The 20,802-nt window shown below is 36.1% G+C and overlaps 2 protein-coding genes across 5 annotated transcripts; both read left to right on the top strand.

The window, feature by feature from the left end:
* Nucleotides 1-2,322: 2,322 nt before the first annotated feature.
* Nucleotides 2,323-13,755, top strand: LOC144559108 (uncharacterized). 4 transcript variants are annotated; one of them, XM_078308053.1, is made up of 14 exons: nt 2,332-2,544; nt 2,635-2,683; nt 2,995-3,178; nt 3,561-3,937; nt 4,120-4,174; nt 4,438-4,549; nt 4,999-5,047; nt 8,730-9,118; nt 10,181-10,229; nt 10,532-10,663; nt 11,358-11,462; nt 11,641-11,732; nt 12,415-12,562; nt 12,980-13,755. In XM_078308053.1, exons 1-14 carry the CDS (start codon nt 2,459-2,461, stop codon nt 13,286-13,288), a joined length of 2,136 nt encoding a protein of 711 aa, XP_078164179.1. In that variant the 5' UTR covers nt 2,332-2,458; the 3' UTR covers nt 13,289-13,755. The 4 variants fall into 4 exon arrangements, with proteins under 4 accessions (XP_078164182.1, XP_078164179.1, XP_078164180.1 ...); XM_078308054.1 differs by having other exon boundaries at nt 2,998-3,178; XM_078308055.1 differs by having other exon boundaries at nt 2,333-2,544; nt 3,561-3,892.
* Nucleotides 13,756-16,942: 3,187 nt separating this feature from the next.
* LOC144558947 (uncharacterized) lies at nt 16,943-19,258 on the top strand. Its single transcript, XM_078307823.1, has 2 exons — nt 16,943-17,135; nt 18,494-19,258. The coding sequence occupies exons 1-2, from the start codon at nt 17,037-17,039 to the stop codon at nt 18,950-18,952; spliced, it is 558 nt and encodes a 185-aa protein (XP_078163949.1). The 5' UTR covers nt 16,943-17,036; the 3' UTR covers nt 18,953-19,258.
* The last annotated feature ends 1,544 nt before the right edge of the window (nt 19,259-20,802 follow it).

Here is a 20,802-nt window from a genome sequence, read left to right on the forward strand (position 1 = left end):
ATTTTACGTTTTTTTTCATATTATTCTATTTACTTTTCTAATAGGTAGAAAAAACATTTTGATCGAGTGATTTTATAACTATCTAAAAAATAAATAATAGTAAAAAATATTCTAGAAAATGTAAAATTCGGTCACCAAGTATATTTTCATAAATAGAAAAATCATGTTACGGTTCATATCAACTATTTGAATTTAAAAATTAAAATATAGATTCATATCATGAGTCAGATCTATAACATATGCATATATTACCAGTAACCTCGCTGTTCAATTATATTTATATCTTACACGCTAACAATCAGAGCAAACTAGCCTGCGTATGATATAACACTTTTAGGGGTGTAAACAGAGCGGATAATGCTAATATCATATCCGTATCAGTCTTTCAATGAGCGGATACAGATACAGAGCGGATAATCTACGGATACGAAATGAATAATTATCGGATAATTGAGTTATATACTTTAAGATACAAAAGAGTGACTTGTTGTTGTCTTGAAACAATGACTATAACTAATTTAACAGAGACTAAAAGAACAATACATTCATGGGCTAAAGTTTTGAATGAAAAATAATGGAGAGTGAAGAAATGAAGGTAAAAATGAAAGGAAATTGCATTATTGTAGCACCATGACCAGCTAAAAAGAGATTAAATTGAAAACCGATCATATTATTATTTATATCATAACCAAGACTAAAATGAATATGGAATAATATATAACAATTTCTATTCGGAGCAGTAAAGTCAAAATTGGTTGGGAGTAATTTTGGGTTCGGATAATTGCGGATACGGATATTTACCTTCATAAAATTATCCGTATCAGCTATTTTTCATCATATGCAAAAATTATCCGTATTCGTTTAATCTGAATTCGGATAATCTCCGAGTATGGAACGAATAAGGAGCAGATTATCCGTATCCGTTTACACCCCTGTTACACAGTACGTTCCCTGTTACTTGTAAATTTTCTTTCTTAATGCATTCACACCCTGTTTGGATGGAGAGTAGAGGAAGGAATGAGAGGTAAAGAATAGAAGGGAATGGAATGGAATAGAAAGGAAGATTAATATATTTAACCTTTTCGTGTTTGGATGATTAATGAGAGAAAATAAATTTAACTTTCCTTTCCGCTTTATTTCTTGTTTGGTTGATTAAAATTTAAGAGGTTAATGAGAAATTCGGTGACTATTGTAGGTTTGAGGAATAAATATTGTATAAGAATTATATATGTAAGATATATGGTTGGATATTTGTGTGATTTTTTCTAAAAATATTTGTAACAAAATTTCTTTTCATCCGTTACACCTCAATTTGAAAGGAAAACCGATTCTATTAATTATAATGATACAAGGTTAAACCTTTCACCTCTAACATAATTTTATCAACCAAACCAAACATAATTTAACGAAATTTGTTTGTTCCTTTCCATTCTCTCCCTTCGTCTACTCTCCATCCAAACAAGGTGTCAAGGAAGTTTTGTTTTTTACTTTTTACTAATCATCCTTCGTACATTCGTACCTGTGCCCCTTGCTGGCTGGGAATGCATATCCTCTGCATTAACCCAAAAATGAATCTTTTGAGTTAATGAATTTCAATTGTATGATTTTAAACGGAGCCAATCTGGCCATGCTTATGATACAAGGATCTCTTTATATTAGTGCGGATTTAATCTACACGAATCTTAAAACAAATCGGATGGTCAATATTCATTGACTCAAAGAAGATTTCCTTTCGAGTTAATGCAGAGGATACGAATTGGCTGGCTGGTATACATGGTATTTCGTGCGGTGGGTCCTCGGATCACATGGCACGGCACAGTTTTCTGTAGTGGGTGCAAATAAAGCACTGTACCACGACGCCACCCGCCCACCCCTAATTAGAGCATGTATGTAGCATAGTCATCCATCGATACGGACGCGAATACGAAATCAAATTCAATTTATTGATTGGATTTAGAGTTTGAGTTTTATACATTGATTGATTAAATGAATCATATAAATAGAATAAAACGGATTAATCGGAAATCCCTACACCAGGGCCAGGCCCCTCTCTCACACTACACTACACTTGGCATCTCGTCTCTCTAGTCTCTACCAGCAAGACAACGGGCCGCGGTCTGCTTTTTAACCCGCATGGGCTTTACACGAGTCATCCCGAATTGGGCCTTCATGTATGCCCGGCTCCGACCCGGACCGGCCCACGTTCAGGGTCAGAGACTTAGAGACTCAGAGTCAGAGCCCTTAATCAATTGATCTGTCCGATACTCTGATTGTTTAGTCCTCCGGGGTGGGTCCCAGCTTCTTCTGCCGCATTTTGAAACCCCGCTTCTCAGTTCTCACAATTCACAAGACTACAAGAGAACTAATTTTCCCATCCAACTAGACTAGTTCGTTCTACTTCTACTGCGTCTTTCACTCTACAAATTTCTTACACTGGAGTCGTCGAATTTCCCTTTTAATGGAACCCTATATCGGGGCATCGAGGGATTACCTCGACCATATGCCACTGATTGAACGGCGGTGGTTGCTTCTTCGGGGAAAGAGGTTTGTCTGTTTGCTGTGCAATTTTCGCCTTCTATTGTAATTTCTGTTGTCTTTGAGCGTTCTTGGTGAAGTTTAGTTTTGTCCTTGCAGGGATTTGATAGAGCAGGGTGCTTCAAGCACAAAATCGGGTGCTTCCAAGGTTCATTCTTTAAATTCAACTGCATCTGCTGTAGTATTCATACTAACAACGGTCATCAAGAATTGAGATTTTGAGACGGATTAATTAATACAACTATGCAACAATCCTCCCCAAATTAATTTTATGTCAAGTATAACCTAAATTTGTACTCTCTTCTGCAATAACACCTCAGCTCAATTTACTGTTGTCCGCTTGACCAACAAGCATCTCTTTAGTCTTTTCCTTTTTTTTTTTTTTAAATGTTTTGCTTTGTTTTTGTTCTTTAGGTTTTCCTTTTTTTCTTTTTTTCCCCACAATTCTTACCCCTTTAGCAGTGGCCAGGGCTTCCAAGAGGCACAAAATTTGATCCAACAGATGGTGATCTTTTGTGGCATCTAATTGCCAAAATTGGAAATGTAATTGAAAATGCCTCGCCTCACCCATTCATTCATGACTTTATCAAGTCACTAGAGGAAGGTGATGAGTTAAATCACACACATCCCCAAAACTTGCCTGGTAATTTCTGAGCCCTCTTTTAGTAAGCTTATTATCAGTTACACATAATACGAGTGGAATGGTTTAGCGCTTAGTATTTGGATGTAAGACCAAATGTCAAATCCATTCATTTGATGTGCTACTGTTGCATCATGTTGGTGCAGCTATGGAATTGCTGTATCAGTCCATGATGAAGTGGTGTGTAAAAATTGCCGTGACTTGTGACCCTGAATAATGATCATCCATTACCGTTATCATGTTTAACTGGTACGGTATAAATTAAGCAAAACAATGTCGAGAAAAAGGGAATAAAATATTAATGCAGGCTTTCAAAAATACCAGTGATATCTAACTAGTAAAGTTCGACTTGTATGTTAATTGCTGCCATGATCATTGTAAACAGGTGTTAAACAAGATGGAAGCGCTTCTTACTTCTTTCACAAACCTCTCATCAAGCACTGCGGCAGCTTTCAGAAGCATTACATCTGGGAGAAAAAAACAGAGTCTAAACCAGTATACTTGGATGGGGTTCATCAAGGTTTTAAGAAAGTATATATGCTCTATTTGAACCGAACAAATGGAGAAAAACCTGAGAAAACTGACTGGGTGTTGCACCAGTACCATGCCTATACTGATGAGAGCGAAAGTGAACATGAAGGAGAGATTGTTGTTTCGAAACTGTATTGTGATGTCAACTCTAAGCATTCTGCGTTGCAAGCATGTGATTTCGACCGGGTACTTATTTCTTTTCAAGATTTGTTGTATTGGCTTGGTAAACAAGTTGGGTACAGTGGAGACAAATTTGGCCATTCTTAATCTCCCAAAATCAAATTATTCTTGGAAGGAAGTTTGACTGGAAAAAATTATACCTAACCATCTTATCTTTCTATTCCCTAAATCAACTGTACATAAAGGGGCTCTGCTGTAATTTTAACTCTTGTTAGTTTTTATCATTAATATAGGGTTCTTCTTCGGCACGTCATAATAACAAAGCAGCAACAAACACTGGTCACAATGGTAAATTATTTCTCTTATCTTTCGTTCCATGGTTTAGCTTAGCATCTTGCATGACACCAGTACCTACTGGGACTTGGCCTAATTGGCAAGAAATTGGTATCTCTATCAATTGCTGAATGAAGCAAACAAAGAACTTATCAAATAAGACCTGATTATTGCTCCCTGATTGGTATGCATTGTTAACCGGTAACTACTAATATTGGAATCATGAAATTTAACATTGCCTTTTGTGTTAATGATTTATAAAATTGCAATTTGCATAGATGGGAAAGATTGTCGAAGAGTTGCAGTTAAAGTTACTGATCAGGGGCAAGCTAGTAATCTGGGAGTTAATTCTGATCATATGCCCTTTAAAAAGCGAAATTGCAAAAGACAGTAAGTAATCTTCCCAAAAGTTTTTAGCTTTTCTTTTGTAGATATTGTCTGATGATAAAACTATTTAGGCCAGTTTTGTGAGCTTTGAGAACCATACGTAAACATCTTCATTTGGTTCTTACTGGTAATGCTCCTGGCCTCTTTGTATTTGTCCGTAGTGTCCCCATTTTTTGTTTTATTGTATAGTGTGCTTTGTGTATGTTTCTGCTCTGTACCAATCAATTTTTTAGCGAAGCCTTTTTGGTTCTCAATACTGGAATTTAGGAGCCAACAAACCCATATGAAAGATCAACTGGTAAAATTCAGACCTCAACCGGTTCCTGACCTGGCAATACATGGTAGATATTGCAGCTATGCTGACAGGTAGTGATCCAATATTTGGAGCAAGTGTGCACTCTGTGCATGCACTATTCACGCACTGTTTTATTTGAAATTTTTATTGATGGTAGGGAACGGAAGAAGCCAATTCATCCTCCACAAGCATCAGGTACAATGAAGGTACGCAAATCATGATACCGAGAGTACTACGTAAGTACCAGATGCTTATCCAGTACACTCAGAATCAACCCTAGCACTGTATGTACTAAGCGATACCAGAATAATGACCTTGCAGCTAGCTATATACTATACAGGTCCTGTTAACAAGTGGCAGTTGCTGCGTCATGTTTATATTACTTCTTTATTTCTAAGCATGAAGATAAATAAGGGACTTTGGATTTTTTTGTGTTAGTTTTTATATTGTTCAAGTATGAAAAAATAGCTCACCGTTTTGATAGTTTTTTTTTCCAAAATACAGCGGTGGTTTGAAATTTTGTGGGAATTGCTAGAATTATTTGCCAAAACAGTTGTCAGAGCTTAAAAAGTTTAAATTATAGCAATTAGGAAAGTCATGTGTATGTGTGAGAGAGAGATCTCGAAAGGTCCTCCATACTAATTACCATTAAAATTAAAGGATTTCTTTGGCAATACATGGAATAGTGCTAGAAAAATGGTACTTGGAAGAGTTTGGTGGAAGTGGTTGGATAAGTGATGGAAGAGTGCTATTTGGAACAGTGTTTAGTGCATAAAAAAGAAGACACCATTGAGAAAAACTATCCATTCTCTCTCCTCACTTCAGTTAGTTTAACCTTTCCTTGGAATAGCAGGAGAGTTCTAGCACTCTTCTGAATAGCAAATTTTTGTTTGAATGGCCATTTTGATCCAAACAAATGTTTGACTCACTTGAAGTTCTTAAATTGCTCGTTAATGTTGAATTGCACTGCATGACCGGAATGCATTCTCTCAGTTGTTTCAATCTATCTTGATCCTCATGCACATGACATTTGTCAACTATAGTGTTACATATGCAAGTTCACATGCAAAGTAGATGTAATAATCAAATTTTACTATTGCAAATTAAATGAAATGATTGGTCATAAATAACTTACTTTAACACCAAACACAATAACAGTATTGTCCATATCATGAGCAAATTACCTGTCTATCCTTAGTTTTTGCTGGTCACCAAGTTTTCGTTCTTTATTCTTACAAATTTTTATGATGTTTCTGACCCAAAAATCAAAATGAACAAATTTTGGCAAAGCTGGTGAGCGATCGTCTACCAAACAAAGGCTCAAGAAGAGGCATCAATTTGGACAGAGCAATTTGAGAGATCATCCTACGACATTTAGGGATAACCTCCTTGTTTCTAGATATTTTGTATGAGGTGTCATAGGTCTTGAATATTCCTAGGAGTAGTATAAATAGAGGTGACATGTTAACTCGAGTCAAGATAATTTTCAGCCACATGTAGCGGACGATAGAGTTGCAAAGTTCACTTTCAATCAACAATCTTCCAAATCTTTTTGTATCTTTGTTATTGAAGTTAGCGACAATTTCACCCATGGCTTGGTCCATAGTTTCATAATTATAACCTAGGCTCGCTTTACATCTTCATCGACAGACATAAGCATTTCGACAAGGGGTCACGTGGCCTTCAAACCATACTTAATTGCTTTCCATCTTTGTTTATGGAAAATTTGGTCGTTCTACCTTCATAATCCTGACCAAAGAACTTTCCAGCATTTTTAATAAAACAATGATTTTTTTGCCAAATTTCTCCATTAAAACAAACCATGTCACAAATCTAGGAAGGTTGGGCCTTTGGAGTTCTCTTTGTTTTGATTATTGCTGGATAATTTATGCAACCAAATATGTACATAGATAAGGAAACAACATCCTTTTCTTTCCATCAATAGTTCATTGGCATGAATTTAAGCCGGTGTACTATTTGTCTGTTGCATTATATTTTCTCTCTAACCTTATCCATCACACCACAATTCTATTAAGACCACTCGTGCACATCTTTAAAACAACAAACAACTTGAGAAGCATGGCAACTCATTGAGGCACCTTTTAGAAGGTTGTCCCATTTTTCCTATCAGTCCATCCATCCATGTTGATGCACAACTGGTTTTAGTCCAATTTTTAGTGCATCTCTACAACATCAAATGCACATTCTTCTGCTTACCTTTCAAGAATATCCCTTTGCTAAATCATACTTGATGCATTTTTTAAAATAGGCTCTTAACAAGGTTCAATGGCTACGATTTCACATAGATTATCCTCATGATCTTTCGACATGTCAGGATTTGACCTTTTTCCATTGTATTCGCTGTGATTAGCTTAACCTTTTTTGCCGTTAACTTTTTGTGCGATGGTTCCTACAAGGATCTATTTTGGTTAACCCTCCCTATTTTATCCAATTGAAAGTACAATAAATAATGTCAGACATATAATTATGTTGTGTGCTTCTAATATCTAAACATGTGATATTTTACATAATTCAATCCATAATTTGCATAAAACATGATGAATATTAATATAAATAACACACACGATGTGGCTACAATATTGCATCTTAAATTTCTAAATACTTGCATAAAATATTTAAAATTGTACATTAGTCAATTTGTAGTACACTGATCCACACCACAATTCCTATTTCCGTCCATATGGTTCCATGGTCATAGACAGACATCTATGACCATCTCTAATTCTCTATTACTTACAATGTTCTCTGGAGTAAAACATCACGACAACTCAACTTTACAAAAATGTCTTCCTTCATCGACAAAAAAGAAAATAAAAAATGAAGAGATCAAGGAATAAGAGAGTTAACACTAAACGAAGAGATTCCCTCTAAAAAGTTAACACTTCCGTCTTTGTGTCGCATCTTCTCCCATGTGGGACAGTGTGAAGCTTATTACCGATGGGAGATACTGTTGAGATTCGTGATCAGCAGACCTCAAAGACCCTTCAATAAATCAAATGGTGGTCTGTGTGTCTTATGCAGGAATGAACAAGAACTTATCATAAGTTTGTTCAATGAGATATTTCCAAATTAGGATCAGAAGTCTTCCATAACAATAGTTTGATATCTGGAAACTCTCTAGTGTAATCCTTCAATAAATTGAGTAGAATAGTAACCTAAATAAACAAAATTTTGCATATAAAAAGGAAATATTCCAACCCGAAGATAATTTTTTTCCCTAATATTTGCAGAATAATGATAGATCATGACCAACATCTGAAAAACTGTTAGATATTAGTTAATCTGTTGAAAAGAAAAAGAAGAGAGTTCAGAGAGTACCTAGAGTCTTAGGGTTCTAACAAGAAAGAACTTATTTGGACCATTCATGTGTTGAAAGAAGGGGGAGTGCGAGGCAAGGGAGAGGCTCTAAGGTTTGGAAAAGGCCAAAAAGTTAGACAAAGAGCTAGGAAGATGAGGTTGCAGGTGCAATATCCGTCCTTCTTTGTGGCGCCGCATTAGCAATGAGAGGAGAACGGAAATAGTGTGCGAATAGGCAACTTGAAGAATGCTCTTATCTTCTGGAGAGGTTAAAATGAGATCTATAGTTCAGATCATTAGTGCTCAGAGATTAATGGTTGAGATTAGTTAACTGTAGTTTACGTTCCTTAGAACTGTTGAAAACAGCAGTTACTTTCCCTGTTCGATGTAGTCATCAGGAAAAGATGAACCAGATACAAAAGAAAACACTGTATAAGTGGTTTTCCAGATTAATATATCATATAATTTGTTCTGGTGCTGGTTGATTTTTCCTTGTTGGTTTGATGGTTTCTTTGATTTCCTGTTTAAGCTATTTTGCCTGCTTTTAACCTACCTTTTTGTGCAATTTAGGAAGTCCATGCAACTGATTGCAACTCAACTAGACTGGAAAGTACAATGGCAGGAAGCAATTTCACACCTGTTCAATCCTCTCGGACCACTTCCCTGGACCATGTCCATTCTAATTTAAGCACAGGAAACCTCCTCAAGATAAAGCCCGAGCCCATTTCAGACCTTGATGAAATGCAACTCATTGCAAAAGCTCTAGGACCTGCTCATTCTATGGTGACAATTGAGCAAGTAAGATTGGAAGAGAAGGTGCCTCTTAATGTTCTTCAAAGTAAGGTACCTGCTATTAGAACTACAGATGTTCCATTTTCAGGTTGTTCTGACAGCTTTTCTAAGGAGACCAATGCTGCCTCTTCTTCACTTCGGCCAAGGAAACGTAAAAAGACTGCAACGTAAAGTGCTCTTCTCCTATCTAAAGCTTTTTGTGGTTTCCTTATCGCTTTTTATGAATCCGGTCCCAAAATTGCAATTTTAATAACCTGTTTTAAATTGTTGTGTTTCAACCACTAATGTCATGTACTGTTTGGGAGCATTACTTGTAGGGGTGAAAACGGAGCCAGATTATCCGGCGGATATCCGCTCCGTATCCGCATATAATCCGAATCCGGATAATTCCCGGATTCGGATAATTATCGGAAATCCATAGAAGATCCGGATTCGGATACGGAGTCCTAAACGGAGCGGATATCTGGATTATCCAGATTCGAATAGTTTGGCCGGACCCATATAAAAGAGGAATTAATATTTGCTATAGGTGGGATTTGAACCCATGTCCTCCCATCTCAAGGCCTTTGGACTAAGCTTCAAACCACTAGACCACAACATCTTTTGTTAGCATTCATTTATTTGATATATATATTATATGAATAGATTATCTCCCATCTCTTATAAGTTCATTAATATTTATATTTAATGTTTTAATTAATATTTGTATCTTAGAAGTTCATATATCTTAATTATCCGACTATTATTCGTTTTATATCCGTATTCGAATCCGTATTCGTGGACTATCCGTTCCGTATCCGTATCCGTTTAAGGCGGATTTGGTTTTGAATTTTGATATCCGTTTACGTATCCGTATTCGTATCCGCTTATTATCCAACGGATGTGGATATAGTATCAGCATTATCCGCTCCATATCCGCTCCGTTTTCACCCCTAATTACTTGTATCTGTTAGAATGTTTATCTTTTCAATGGCAGCCTTTTCTGATTTTGTCACAAGTTTCCTCACATTTTAGAAAGGAGTAATAATTAAACAAAGAAAATCATAAACAAATTGGCGTTTCTTAATTTTTTATTGAAATTCTGTTGTCAAGTTCCTTGGGCAAATAGTACTTTGTAAGAAGTGTATGGATTTGTTTTTTTTCTGGGCTTGTGGGTAAATGTCAAAAATGGATTTCCAGAAGTCAATCCAAGGATGAATCCAGATATATATAATTCCATTTGTTGGCAGGGATTCGGTAGAGGAAGCTCTAGAGGAAGATGCTCCCGGACTTCTGAAGGTACTCTCCAGTATTGTAGATTTCAATTCTTTTATGTTATATAATTTAAAAATTTCATGTGACCCTGTAAAATAGCAACCAGTTGATACTTTGGAAAATTTTGTCATCCATAACATGCTTTTCTCATTTTTCTAAGCAATGTGCAGGGCTTAGCCCTTCTTTCTCACTCTGTAGCAAAGAGAGATATTTTGGAAGTAGGGCTAATTACTTAAATTGGGGTTGTGGGTGGAGGGGAGGTTGAGGGGCATTTGGTTTTTCTTTTGTGATTGCTTAATTTTCCTTATTAAATTTCACAAATGTAGGTATTAGTAGATAGAGGGATAATTGCTGATGAAATTAAGCTGTATGGTGTTGGTGTTGGTGAAGATGATATAGGGCCGCTGGAAGTATCAAGTGATAATGACTTTCAAGATCTTGAATCTGTTATTACAAAGGTGAGAAAGTTGTAAATATATGTTGAAGGTGCCGTCAGGCAAATAATAAGAAGGAATGTTCTGCTGCTATGTGTTACAATCTTGGGATCCAAATGGGGAACTCAAATCCTTAAGGGAGCTCATGCAGTGGGAATACTTCTATCTTAGAGATATCTGGCCTGAATGGAATAGTAATGCATCAATTGAGTTAGTCTCTATTATGTTATTTGAAAATAGAAATTGTGAAGATAACCATACTCAACAATTTTTCATGTTATCTCTGCAATTGATTTTTGTTGGAGTGCAAACCAAAGTAAATTGATGTCAATTATGGCCTGGCCGGCCTGATCTGCTTTTCTTTCAATCAGTAACTGGTCTCACCTATACATGCATGCCAAATGTTGAAGTTATAAACATATTGTCAACATATTTATGAAGGCAGTTTTATGAAAGTTATATGAGACTTGAAATTATAGCTAATGTTCTTATTAATTAAAACTGGTACATCTTCAATTCTGGTGAAGTTTTTATAAGACCCCATTGGAGATGGTCAAATCCTGAAACTCGGGTCCCCATGCCATGCTCATCCCTAAGCAGCTTTTGATATAAAATACCCCAACAACTCTCAGTAGTTACTTTTCGGATCTTGGTTGAACTTTACTGGACGTCATTATTGTACTGATCTTGTGCTGGTTATTTATCTATATTTCAACAGTTCTTCTTGGATAGAGCTTCTCTTTTTAAGATTACAACAGCAAATCGAAAGAAGGGAGAGAAGGTTGTCTACTGTTTAGCTTGTTTAATTTCTCTCGTTGAACAGGTATAGTAATTTCTCAAAGGAAAAAAAAAGGCACATTTTTTGTTGTTTATTACATTACTTCTCATGTTCTGTGCATGTGGGTATTTTACATCTTTGTAACTTACGAAGTGTATATAGGTGTAATTGAGATATTGCAAGCTATATTTATCATTTGTTTTAATATTTCATGATTTTACAGACAAGATATCTTAAATTACATAAGAGCCCAGTTGAATGGGGGTGGTGTAGGGATCTTCAGTCCTTTATTTTTGTCTTCCAACACCATAATAGGTCAGATTTTTTTTTTTTTTTCTAATTGTTCATGAGAAAAGCCTAAAAGTAACTATTTTCTTTGGATTAAAGGTCACACTTGATTCTATAATGAGCAATTTGAATAGGAGTCCTTGTTTCTGGAAGCAACAGCCATAAAATGGCCAAGGCTAAAACAATCTGGATTGCAGACAGATTATTGGATTTGTTACTTGTTGCACTTGGGGGAACAAGTCAAATAAAAACATAGGAGAATCAAATGATGATATATCCGGATGGTACATTTGAAATTTGACAGGATCAATACCCAGATCCAAACACTAATCTCAGACAACTCAGGTTGTATATGTGTTGGACCGGCATCCACCTGACCCAACATGAGCTGCACCTATGTGGTATTGTACTAAATGGCTATCATGATATGTGGGTGTAGGAGGAAATGATTTTTTATTTTTATTTTGAATAATTACAAAGAAGAAAATGTCATTATTTATATTCTTCTGAATGTTTTGTGCTTCCTTCAAACTAATTCCATATCAAAAGAAACCAGGATTATTACTTGAATCTGTAAAACTAGAAGGAAAAGAAGGCTGGTTTCTGTGATCTGTTCTGGCCTGTACTTAATTGCATCTTTTGGCAAATTTTACTTTAGATTTAAACCCTCAGAATCTGTATTGATTGCTATTGGAGTGTACTTGTGCAGGATAGTATTGGAGCGACCAGAATACGGATTTGCTACATACTTTTTTGAGCTGATACCGGCCATGCCAATTGATTGGCAAATAAAACGACTGGTGACAGCCATGAAGATCAATAGCCGAGCAAGCCTGCTTGAGAACAAACCCTTGTTGGTATAAAGAAATCCTTATTCGCACTGGTCTCCACTCTGTTGTAGTTTCTCTCTTTTTATGGATCCACGACATCGATATCCGAGAGTTGTAGTAAATGAGAAGTCATAATTCCATTATACATTAGTTTCGCATCCATCAGTATGTTGATAAGCCAAAAGGAAAAAAGAAAGAAAAAAACAATAGTGTCTAGTTGTAATTCCATTATACATTAGTTTTGTCTACATTTTTAATGCTTGAGATAATAGATGTTTTGTGAAATGCCTATGAAGAAGAAAAAGCTAAATGTTAATTTGAAGTATAATGCTATACTACGATAAGTGAGAGACCAGTGACTTCATGAAGGTGAACATCCCACCTCATACTCTTCAAAAGCCAAGCACCGTTAGTGATGCATTTGTTTCTCATCTTATTTGTTAGGTTGGAGAAGATCTAACTGAAGGAGAAGCAAGGGTACTGGAAGAGTATGGTTGGGTCCGAGACACTGGCATTGGTACAATGCTGAACTATTGTGATAGGGTGGTGCATGACAGGTGGCATGAATCGGACAGCTCGGAGTGGAGGGTTAAGATTGGCCGGCTTTTGATGAACGGCTACAACCGCGGCTCGGTCGTGCTAACAGACATCCCCATAAAGGTTAGGAAGTATATGGGAGAGACCTCAGTAGGAGATGATCTGAGTCCTTCAAGGATCAAGTTGGAGTACACTTACGAATCGGAGGTTGTTTGATTGAGATTTGAAAGAAGAGCACTTCTGGTTTTCTTAGAACTACGAAGAAGCCTTGTATATGCTGAAGTGTAACCTGCCCATGCAAGAACATTAAATTTCAGAAGCAACCCATCCCCCTGTTGTTAGTGAGGCTTCAAAAACTGCCAATGCCAAAATTAGCTCCCACAAGCCTGTATGTACTTTGTTTTAAAGAAATAAAACCTGTCATATTTTGTGAAAATATCAAATAGATGCATTCGGGTAGCTTCCCAGTATGTTGTAAGTTGACAGGTGTACAGAGGTATAGTGGTTCTGGAGTTTAATAATTAAAGCTGGTCTCATGGGTTGGATTGCAATTTTGCATGGTACAAATTGGTTTTAATAATGTTAGGAAACCAGAGGTGTCTTCTGTAAAAACTTGTTAGTGTAAAATGACTAATTGTAGGCTTTATATTAGCTCAATCTAGTTTTTATTGTGCCTCTCATCTGTGCATGCGAAGGGTCAGGGGCTTGTCAGTGCAATATTATAATTGTTATTAAGACATAATATTAATAGCAAATATACCTCTCCACGCAGACTATTCCTGCGCAGAGCCAGGGACTCCACCACACAGGTATTGTTTGTGTATACTATGTCTATGTGGAGCTTCTTGATTATGAGCAGCTTTTATTTGCATAGATGATAATATTGGATTGTTTCAGAAATTGATGATAAAGTTAAAATTTTGAATTATTAAGGAGTTTGGCTAGTATGACATTAGTGTCATTTCAACCTATATAACATCAACTCTAAAATCTATCGAATCGACTTCAAATAGTGAATCCAAACTATTCAAACCTTTCTATTTCATTAGTTGTGTTACATGTAAAATTATAATTTTTTGAATTTATTTAGTATCAAGTCAAGCGATCAAATGTGAGAGTTTTTAAGCTAATTTTAATGCATTCATTTTTTAACATTTTTGTTTAGTTGGTGTCATATGACACCGATGTCATACAAGCCGAACTCATTATGAGTAAGATGGTACATAAAAAAATTATGTATTTTCTCTTTCCTCTTTTAGCATATATTTGATGCTATGTGGAGTTCTAATAATTCTAATCTGACTCTTGGCTTGCAAAAGATGATTCGATTACTTATAATACTGTGTTTCGCTTATTGAGTTTTGGCAGACGATACTTTTAATTGCTTCTTATTTCGTAAATTTTTAAAAATGAGTGGGGGCAATCTGAAACGCATTGAGTCAAATTTAATTCGATGTCTGGTCGGAAGTCTTTCCATCATGTTAAGATTTTGTTTTCACTTAATCGCGTTATGGGTAGCTGCTTGTATTATTTTTGTATTAATTATGCAACAACAACCCAGCCTTTAGTCCCAAACGAGTTGTGGTAGGTTAGAAATGAAATCCAATCACAATCAAACAATAAAGATAAGTAGTCATAAAATAAAAGTGAAAGTGATAGTAATAATACTAATACTAATATTACTATATTCTACATAATCGTAGAGGTCAAAGTTCTAAACTTACATTTTAAACTCCAACTTTTTACTCATATGACCTAAGACCTACAATACTATCTCTAAATAATCTCTAACCAGCATTAGGTCATGGTTCTAGTTCGTGGATCGTTAGCTTCCATGCGATCCTGTCCGAAGCCGACTCCTTAGCTATATTTCACTCCTTCAAGTCTCTTTTTACTGCTTCATCCCATGTCAATCGTGGCCGACCTCTGCCTCTCCTTGTGTTTTCGATACGCCTTATAATTCCAGTACGCATCGGTGCTTCAGGAGGCCTCCTTTGGAGATGTCCAAACTATCTCAAACGATTTTGGATAATCTTTTCTTCAATCGGTGCTACCTCAAGTCTGTCACGTATATCATCATTTCTGATGCGGTCCCGTCTTGTATGCCCACAACTCCAACGCAACATACGCATTTCTGCTACACTTATCTTCTGAATATGTTGCCTTTTAGTAGTCCAACATTCTACACCATATAATATCGTAGGTCTGATAGCCGTCATGTAAAGGCAAGAAATTTGTTTTATGCAACGTGCACGATATATAAGTTTTTGTTGTTGTTTGCAGAAGGTTCATATGCCAGTTTTCCGAAGTATGTTTCTTCAGAAGTACATACTTTTATCTTAACAGTCTCAATAATTATTTCATGGTGAAATGCAGGGACGGATCTAATATATAATAGATCTATATTAATTCGCTCTCTTTGAAAATTAATTTTGTTTTTCTATTGTTTTTGTTGTTTTTTTTTTATTGTGTGAAAAACTATTTTTTGTTATTTTTAATTATGCAAGAGATTTTTTTTTGTAATCTAATACATGATTAGTTAATGAATTTGAATTGAATAAGGTACTTTTTTAAAATTAATCGGCTTGATGTCCAATAAACTATTTAAATCCGATTAGTTAATGAAACTTGATTTCTATCTCAACCTTGCAGAAATTTTAAATCTGTCCTGGTGAAATTCGAGCTTACAAATTTGATTTGGCTGTTCTTCCTTATCAGCTTTGTATGTCTAAAATAGTTGTGCATTTCCCTCTAATATAATTTAATTGTACTAATAAAATTGTAATTGTTTTATCTGTTATTTGAGCTGCTAAAAACCCTGCAAATGAACTTTTGAAAAATTTCTTATTAATATAATTGTTGGCGGAACTTCAGTGCTATTAGGTTAGTAAATGTAAACCCTTGTTTTAACCTGACATGAATCTCAAAATGAATAATTCTGTATAGTATTCATAAGCATGGAATTGAGTTTGAGATACGAGCCGTCCATCCGTATAAAATGCACGTCGGTAATTACCAACGTGGGATAGGAGACCTTAGCTAGCTGATGGCTGATGGCTGATGGCTGATGGCTGATGCTTAGTGGATCGGGTTCATCCATTTTTTAACTTGATCCCACATTCCCACTTGCTTTGCTTAGTTGTTCTGATTTGTTAAATTCATTTTTTTCCGGTGGCCAAGTGAAGTGAAGAAATTAGTAAAAGGGCCGGGGAGAATCATTAAAGTATATTTTCTTGTCGAGACATCGTGACAACTGACAACCATATTACAATTAAATAAAATTACTCAAACGGGTCGTTCAAGTTCATCCGGGTCGATACTTGTCTTGAATGATTACATACAAGTACAACAATATCTTTTAATTGTTCTATTTTTGTTGCATTTGATCTTGTTTTGACAATTAGTGTAATGGATTGACTTTGTTATATGAGAATATTTGATGCAACTATGAAGATAATTAGCTTTCCCAAAATGTTGAAAATTACTTATTAAGAGTTGCACAATATTTTTCTATTTTAGCTGCCAATTATAGTTATAACTAAAGTATTAACTAATATCAAATAAAGGGTGGAGTGGAGTGGAGTGGAGTACTATAAATAAGTCCATGCGGCCAATTTGAATACTAACTAATATTAGATACACGCAACGCAAATGTCGATGCGACCAATTTTGTTGAAAGCGATATCAACTTTATACAAACAAGCCAAAGAAGATCAAACAATACTCCACATGCGCGTCCAACAATAGTTTACTCAGTCACGGGATAGTCTCTGTTCACATCAAATAATCTTAACTATTTCCATCTTCCCACTTGTCAGTGATTCATATTTATTTAAATACGTTATCCTTACAATACACCAAGCGTAGTCAGTATTACATCCCAAAGGAGACAGCACTGTTGCTTAAGTGCGACCCACCTGCTGCCTCTCTTTCCCCAAATTCTCTCTCCCTCTCTCTTCCTAAAATGGCAGATGATGGATCCGCATCCGCTTCACCTACTGGATCCGCATCCGGGTCGCCTTCCCCTCCGCCATCCCCGTCTCCTCTGCCCGCTTACCCGGAGGTACTTTACTTGGCTTTCTCTGTCTTTCCCCTCCCTCCCTGACCCCCCTCTCTCTCTATCTCTGTCTCTCTCTTTTGTCTCTCTCTCTCTGTCTCTCTCTGTCTCTCTCTCTCTCTAAACCCTAGCCAGTGTTCTATCGCCGAAAAGTGGATGGACCCACTTAAGAGTATCACCTTTCCGAGTATGTGCAATATTTCATAAATTACTGAAGCTATCAACCAGATCAGTCAGGATTATCCAAATTCAGTATACTTCTAATCCTGCTTTGCGACCTTTTACGTCTATGATCTATCTCCAAAGTAAACTTTGAAGAATCTGGGGTCCATACTCAGTATTTAGTATTGCATATGTTACCTCTATTAGACTTTAAAAGCGCTGGGTGTTTCATCGTCATCCTACAAAAATTCAAAAAGTTTTTGGGTTTATTGTTCAAGTAGAACAATTGTACTGAAGTTTGAGTTCTGTCGTACCTAATCTAGTTTGACTGTTTCAAAAACGATCTTCTGTATGGTGTGGGCCCTACATGGTTTGACAAGCAAGACCTGGATTCCAGTGGGTAAAACCTGGTATTGTTGATTTCTGATTCATGTTAGCTGTGATGCTTTATTTCACAATGTGGGCTTCTATGAAGTCAAATGCTGTAATTTTTTTCTTTATCTGTGTGGTTGTTTGCTACACAATGACAATGGCCCCAGTTGTAGTACTAATACCCTTTTCGAAATGTTGATGATATCATTTTGCTTCATCATATGGCGAATGGGCCCACTGTTCTTTTCAAGTGGGATTGTCTTTCGAGCAATACTTGGCTTAATATTTATCATGCCAGTGCGTATTTTATGTTGGAGTTATATTTCCAGATTTTGTTTGGTCTCTTCTGTTTAAATGGGTGCATAATTTTCTGCATATTAGTTCCTGCAGAAAATATGGGGAAGCATGAGTTATTCTGTTGTTCCTAGAATAAAGTAGAATTTGTTACTTTTTTTGATAGTTTGGTTTCGTACTTGATCCAATCTTTTGGAATAAATTCAAATCTGGACTGTTGTTCAAGTAAAGGGGACTATTTTACAGAGAATCACATTTTTCTGTTCCACCTAGTTCATATCAGAAAGTACCTTACCCGGCCGATATTCAGTACTTGGTCCTCACTCCTGACTATTGATTATGAGGTGTTAGATAAAATTAAAATGCAGTTTTATCAACAATTAGTTTTGAACCTCTGTCCAGTTCATCTAAAATTAGTTTTAAACCTCAGCAAGATGAAAATAATTCTTAAAACATGTGAAAACCTCCATCTAAAATCTTTTTTGTTTAAGCTGGCAAACACTAATGTGTATCCATCTTCTGTATTTTTATTCCAGTTAATCAAGGCGGCAGTTGCTATAACAAGTGGCACCATGGGGTCCACAAAGGCAGCCATCTCGGTCCACATTGAGACCACTCTATCATCTTGTCTGCCGGCAGACCATGCCTCTCTTCTCTCCTCCCACCTCGCTAGTATGTCAGCGTCTGGGGAGCTGACCTTCACTGACGATCTATATTCTCTACCTCCAGTCAAGCGTGGTCGGGGCCGCCCCCCAAAGCCACGCCTCCCAGGTGAGGCAGGCCCCCGACGGTCCTCGTCTGATGGGCCTCGTCGACCTCGTGGCCGCCCTCCCAAACCACGGGATCCATCAGCTCCTGAGAAGGTTCCACGGCCACGGGGCAGGCCGCCTAAGAGCACAGATAGTGGATCTGCAGAGCCGCCAACTGGGGAGAAGAAGCAGCGTGGCCGGCCACCTAAAGTGCGGCAACAGTTTGCTGAAGTAGGGTTTGTGTGAGAAAGGGAGAAGCTCTAACTTCAACATGGGTGATAAACTGGTAATTTAAGGCACAAGGTGAGGTTCAGGTTTAATTTCATAGCAGTGTATTTGTGTTGCTGCTTATTTGGTAGCTTAGAGAGGTATGTGGGTAATGTGTAACTGGAACGGAGCAGAGCTTTAATTATTGATTTTGTAAAATCTGTTCTTCTCTTTTTGGGTTTAATTTAGATCGACAAAACATTTAGTTCATCTGCATTATTCTTGTTTCTCTAATTGCTATGTATTTTCGGGTTTAGGTAATGTTTGGCTTAAAAACTAAGCTGAGGATATTGTGTCTTGTATGGGGGTTGGCCTGACGTGCACTTATTCAGGGAAGCAAGGTTGTAGTGCGCTAGTTACAGAACTTTTTAATTTCATTTTTTGCTTGACAAATTTGTTGTTCTACTGATTAGTTTTGCTAGTGGACGAAACACGGGTTTAGGCTTTTACAATTATGGAGGAATCATTGTCATTTGCAATCTCGATAATATTTCTTTTTTAAAAAATTAAGTAAAATTGAAAATTGAAAAGTAACTTTATAGATATGTGGACATATTGATAGCCTGACAATCAGATATAATACAGTTTAGGTATTATTTGATTTTGTATCAAGTATCGTTGAAAATTGAAGTTATTCATTGTATGGTGAAATTAAATTAAATTTCAGTTTAAGTGTACAAATCATGTATGTAATGTTGAATTTTAAGCTAAAATTTTTATTTTAAAATTTTGTCAAGATTTTCAAAATAAAGAATTGATAAGCGATCTCCTCTTTACAGGCAAGGGATTTCCATATTGTTGTTTGACAAGGCGTGGGATCATAGTAAAAGATAACATTAACTTTTTGTTCCATTCTTTCAGGCAAGTTAATGTTGCTTATAGAATAATAGCACTTCTAGTTCTTATTGTTTTTTTATACTGTTGCAAATTACAAAATAATTTTGTTGACATTTCATGTTGATCCAAAGATAATTTCTGTGAAACACCTTTTCTTTGTCTGATAATTTTGTGCTTTTCTGGGTATAAATGCATTATATGTTTTATGATGTTATTGACAGCACGAACATACATTTGTAATGAGAGAAGTTTACATTGAGATCATATATTTTGATCCCAGCATTAAAAAAAATCGAAATTGCTTCTATCACAATCTTTTACATAAAAACATATTCACCTGAAAGAAAATTTGTAGATTTTAAAGCAGATTTTATAGCATCGTGACTGAAGTGAGTTCATGTTTTCAACTTCATTAGAAATTTCCATATTCCCTAATAATTATCGAGAAAAAGGCTGCCGAGAATAAGAACTCTTATAAATAAGTTTGAGGGATTTGAAGTACTTAACTTTCAGAGATTTCCACTGATATCTGTTTGGTTTGGTAGCAGGTATAATTTGTTCATTGAAGAAAGCTTCTTCTAACATTAAAGTTTTGGGGTGAGACATGTTTATAACATTGTTTGATAAACCAAACCAAAGTATATACATCGCTAAATTTGGCATTTAAATTTCAGTGAGGGACCACTTTCTTAATTTTTGTCGCTTTGACTTGAAATTATTATGTACTTCACTCGTTCATTGTTTCACATTTAACCAAAGCGGGTCTTGTACGTTCCTTCTACGTTCATTTTCAGTCACCAGCATTTCTCTCTCATGCAATTGCTGCACCGTGCAACTACGACAAAAGTCACAAAACCTTCCTTCAAGAAACAGAGTATCACATATTCACATCCTCAAAAATCAGATTTTAGTTTAATGCACATAACATAATCTTTGATGTCGGAGGTTATAAGTTTGAAATCGAGATAAGAAATTTATTTATTTATTTTTTT

This window comes from Carex rostrata, chromosome 9 (assembly GCF_964058835.1).
Source record: "Carex rostrata chromosome 9, lpCarRost1.2, whole genome shotgun sequence".
Lineage (NCBI taxonomy): Eukaryota > Viridiplantae > Streptophyta > Magnoliopsida > Poales > Cyperaceae > Carex > Carex rostrata.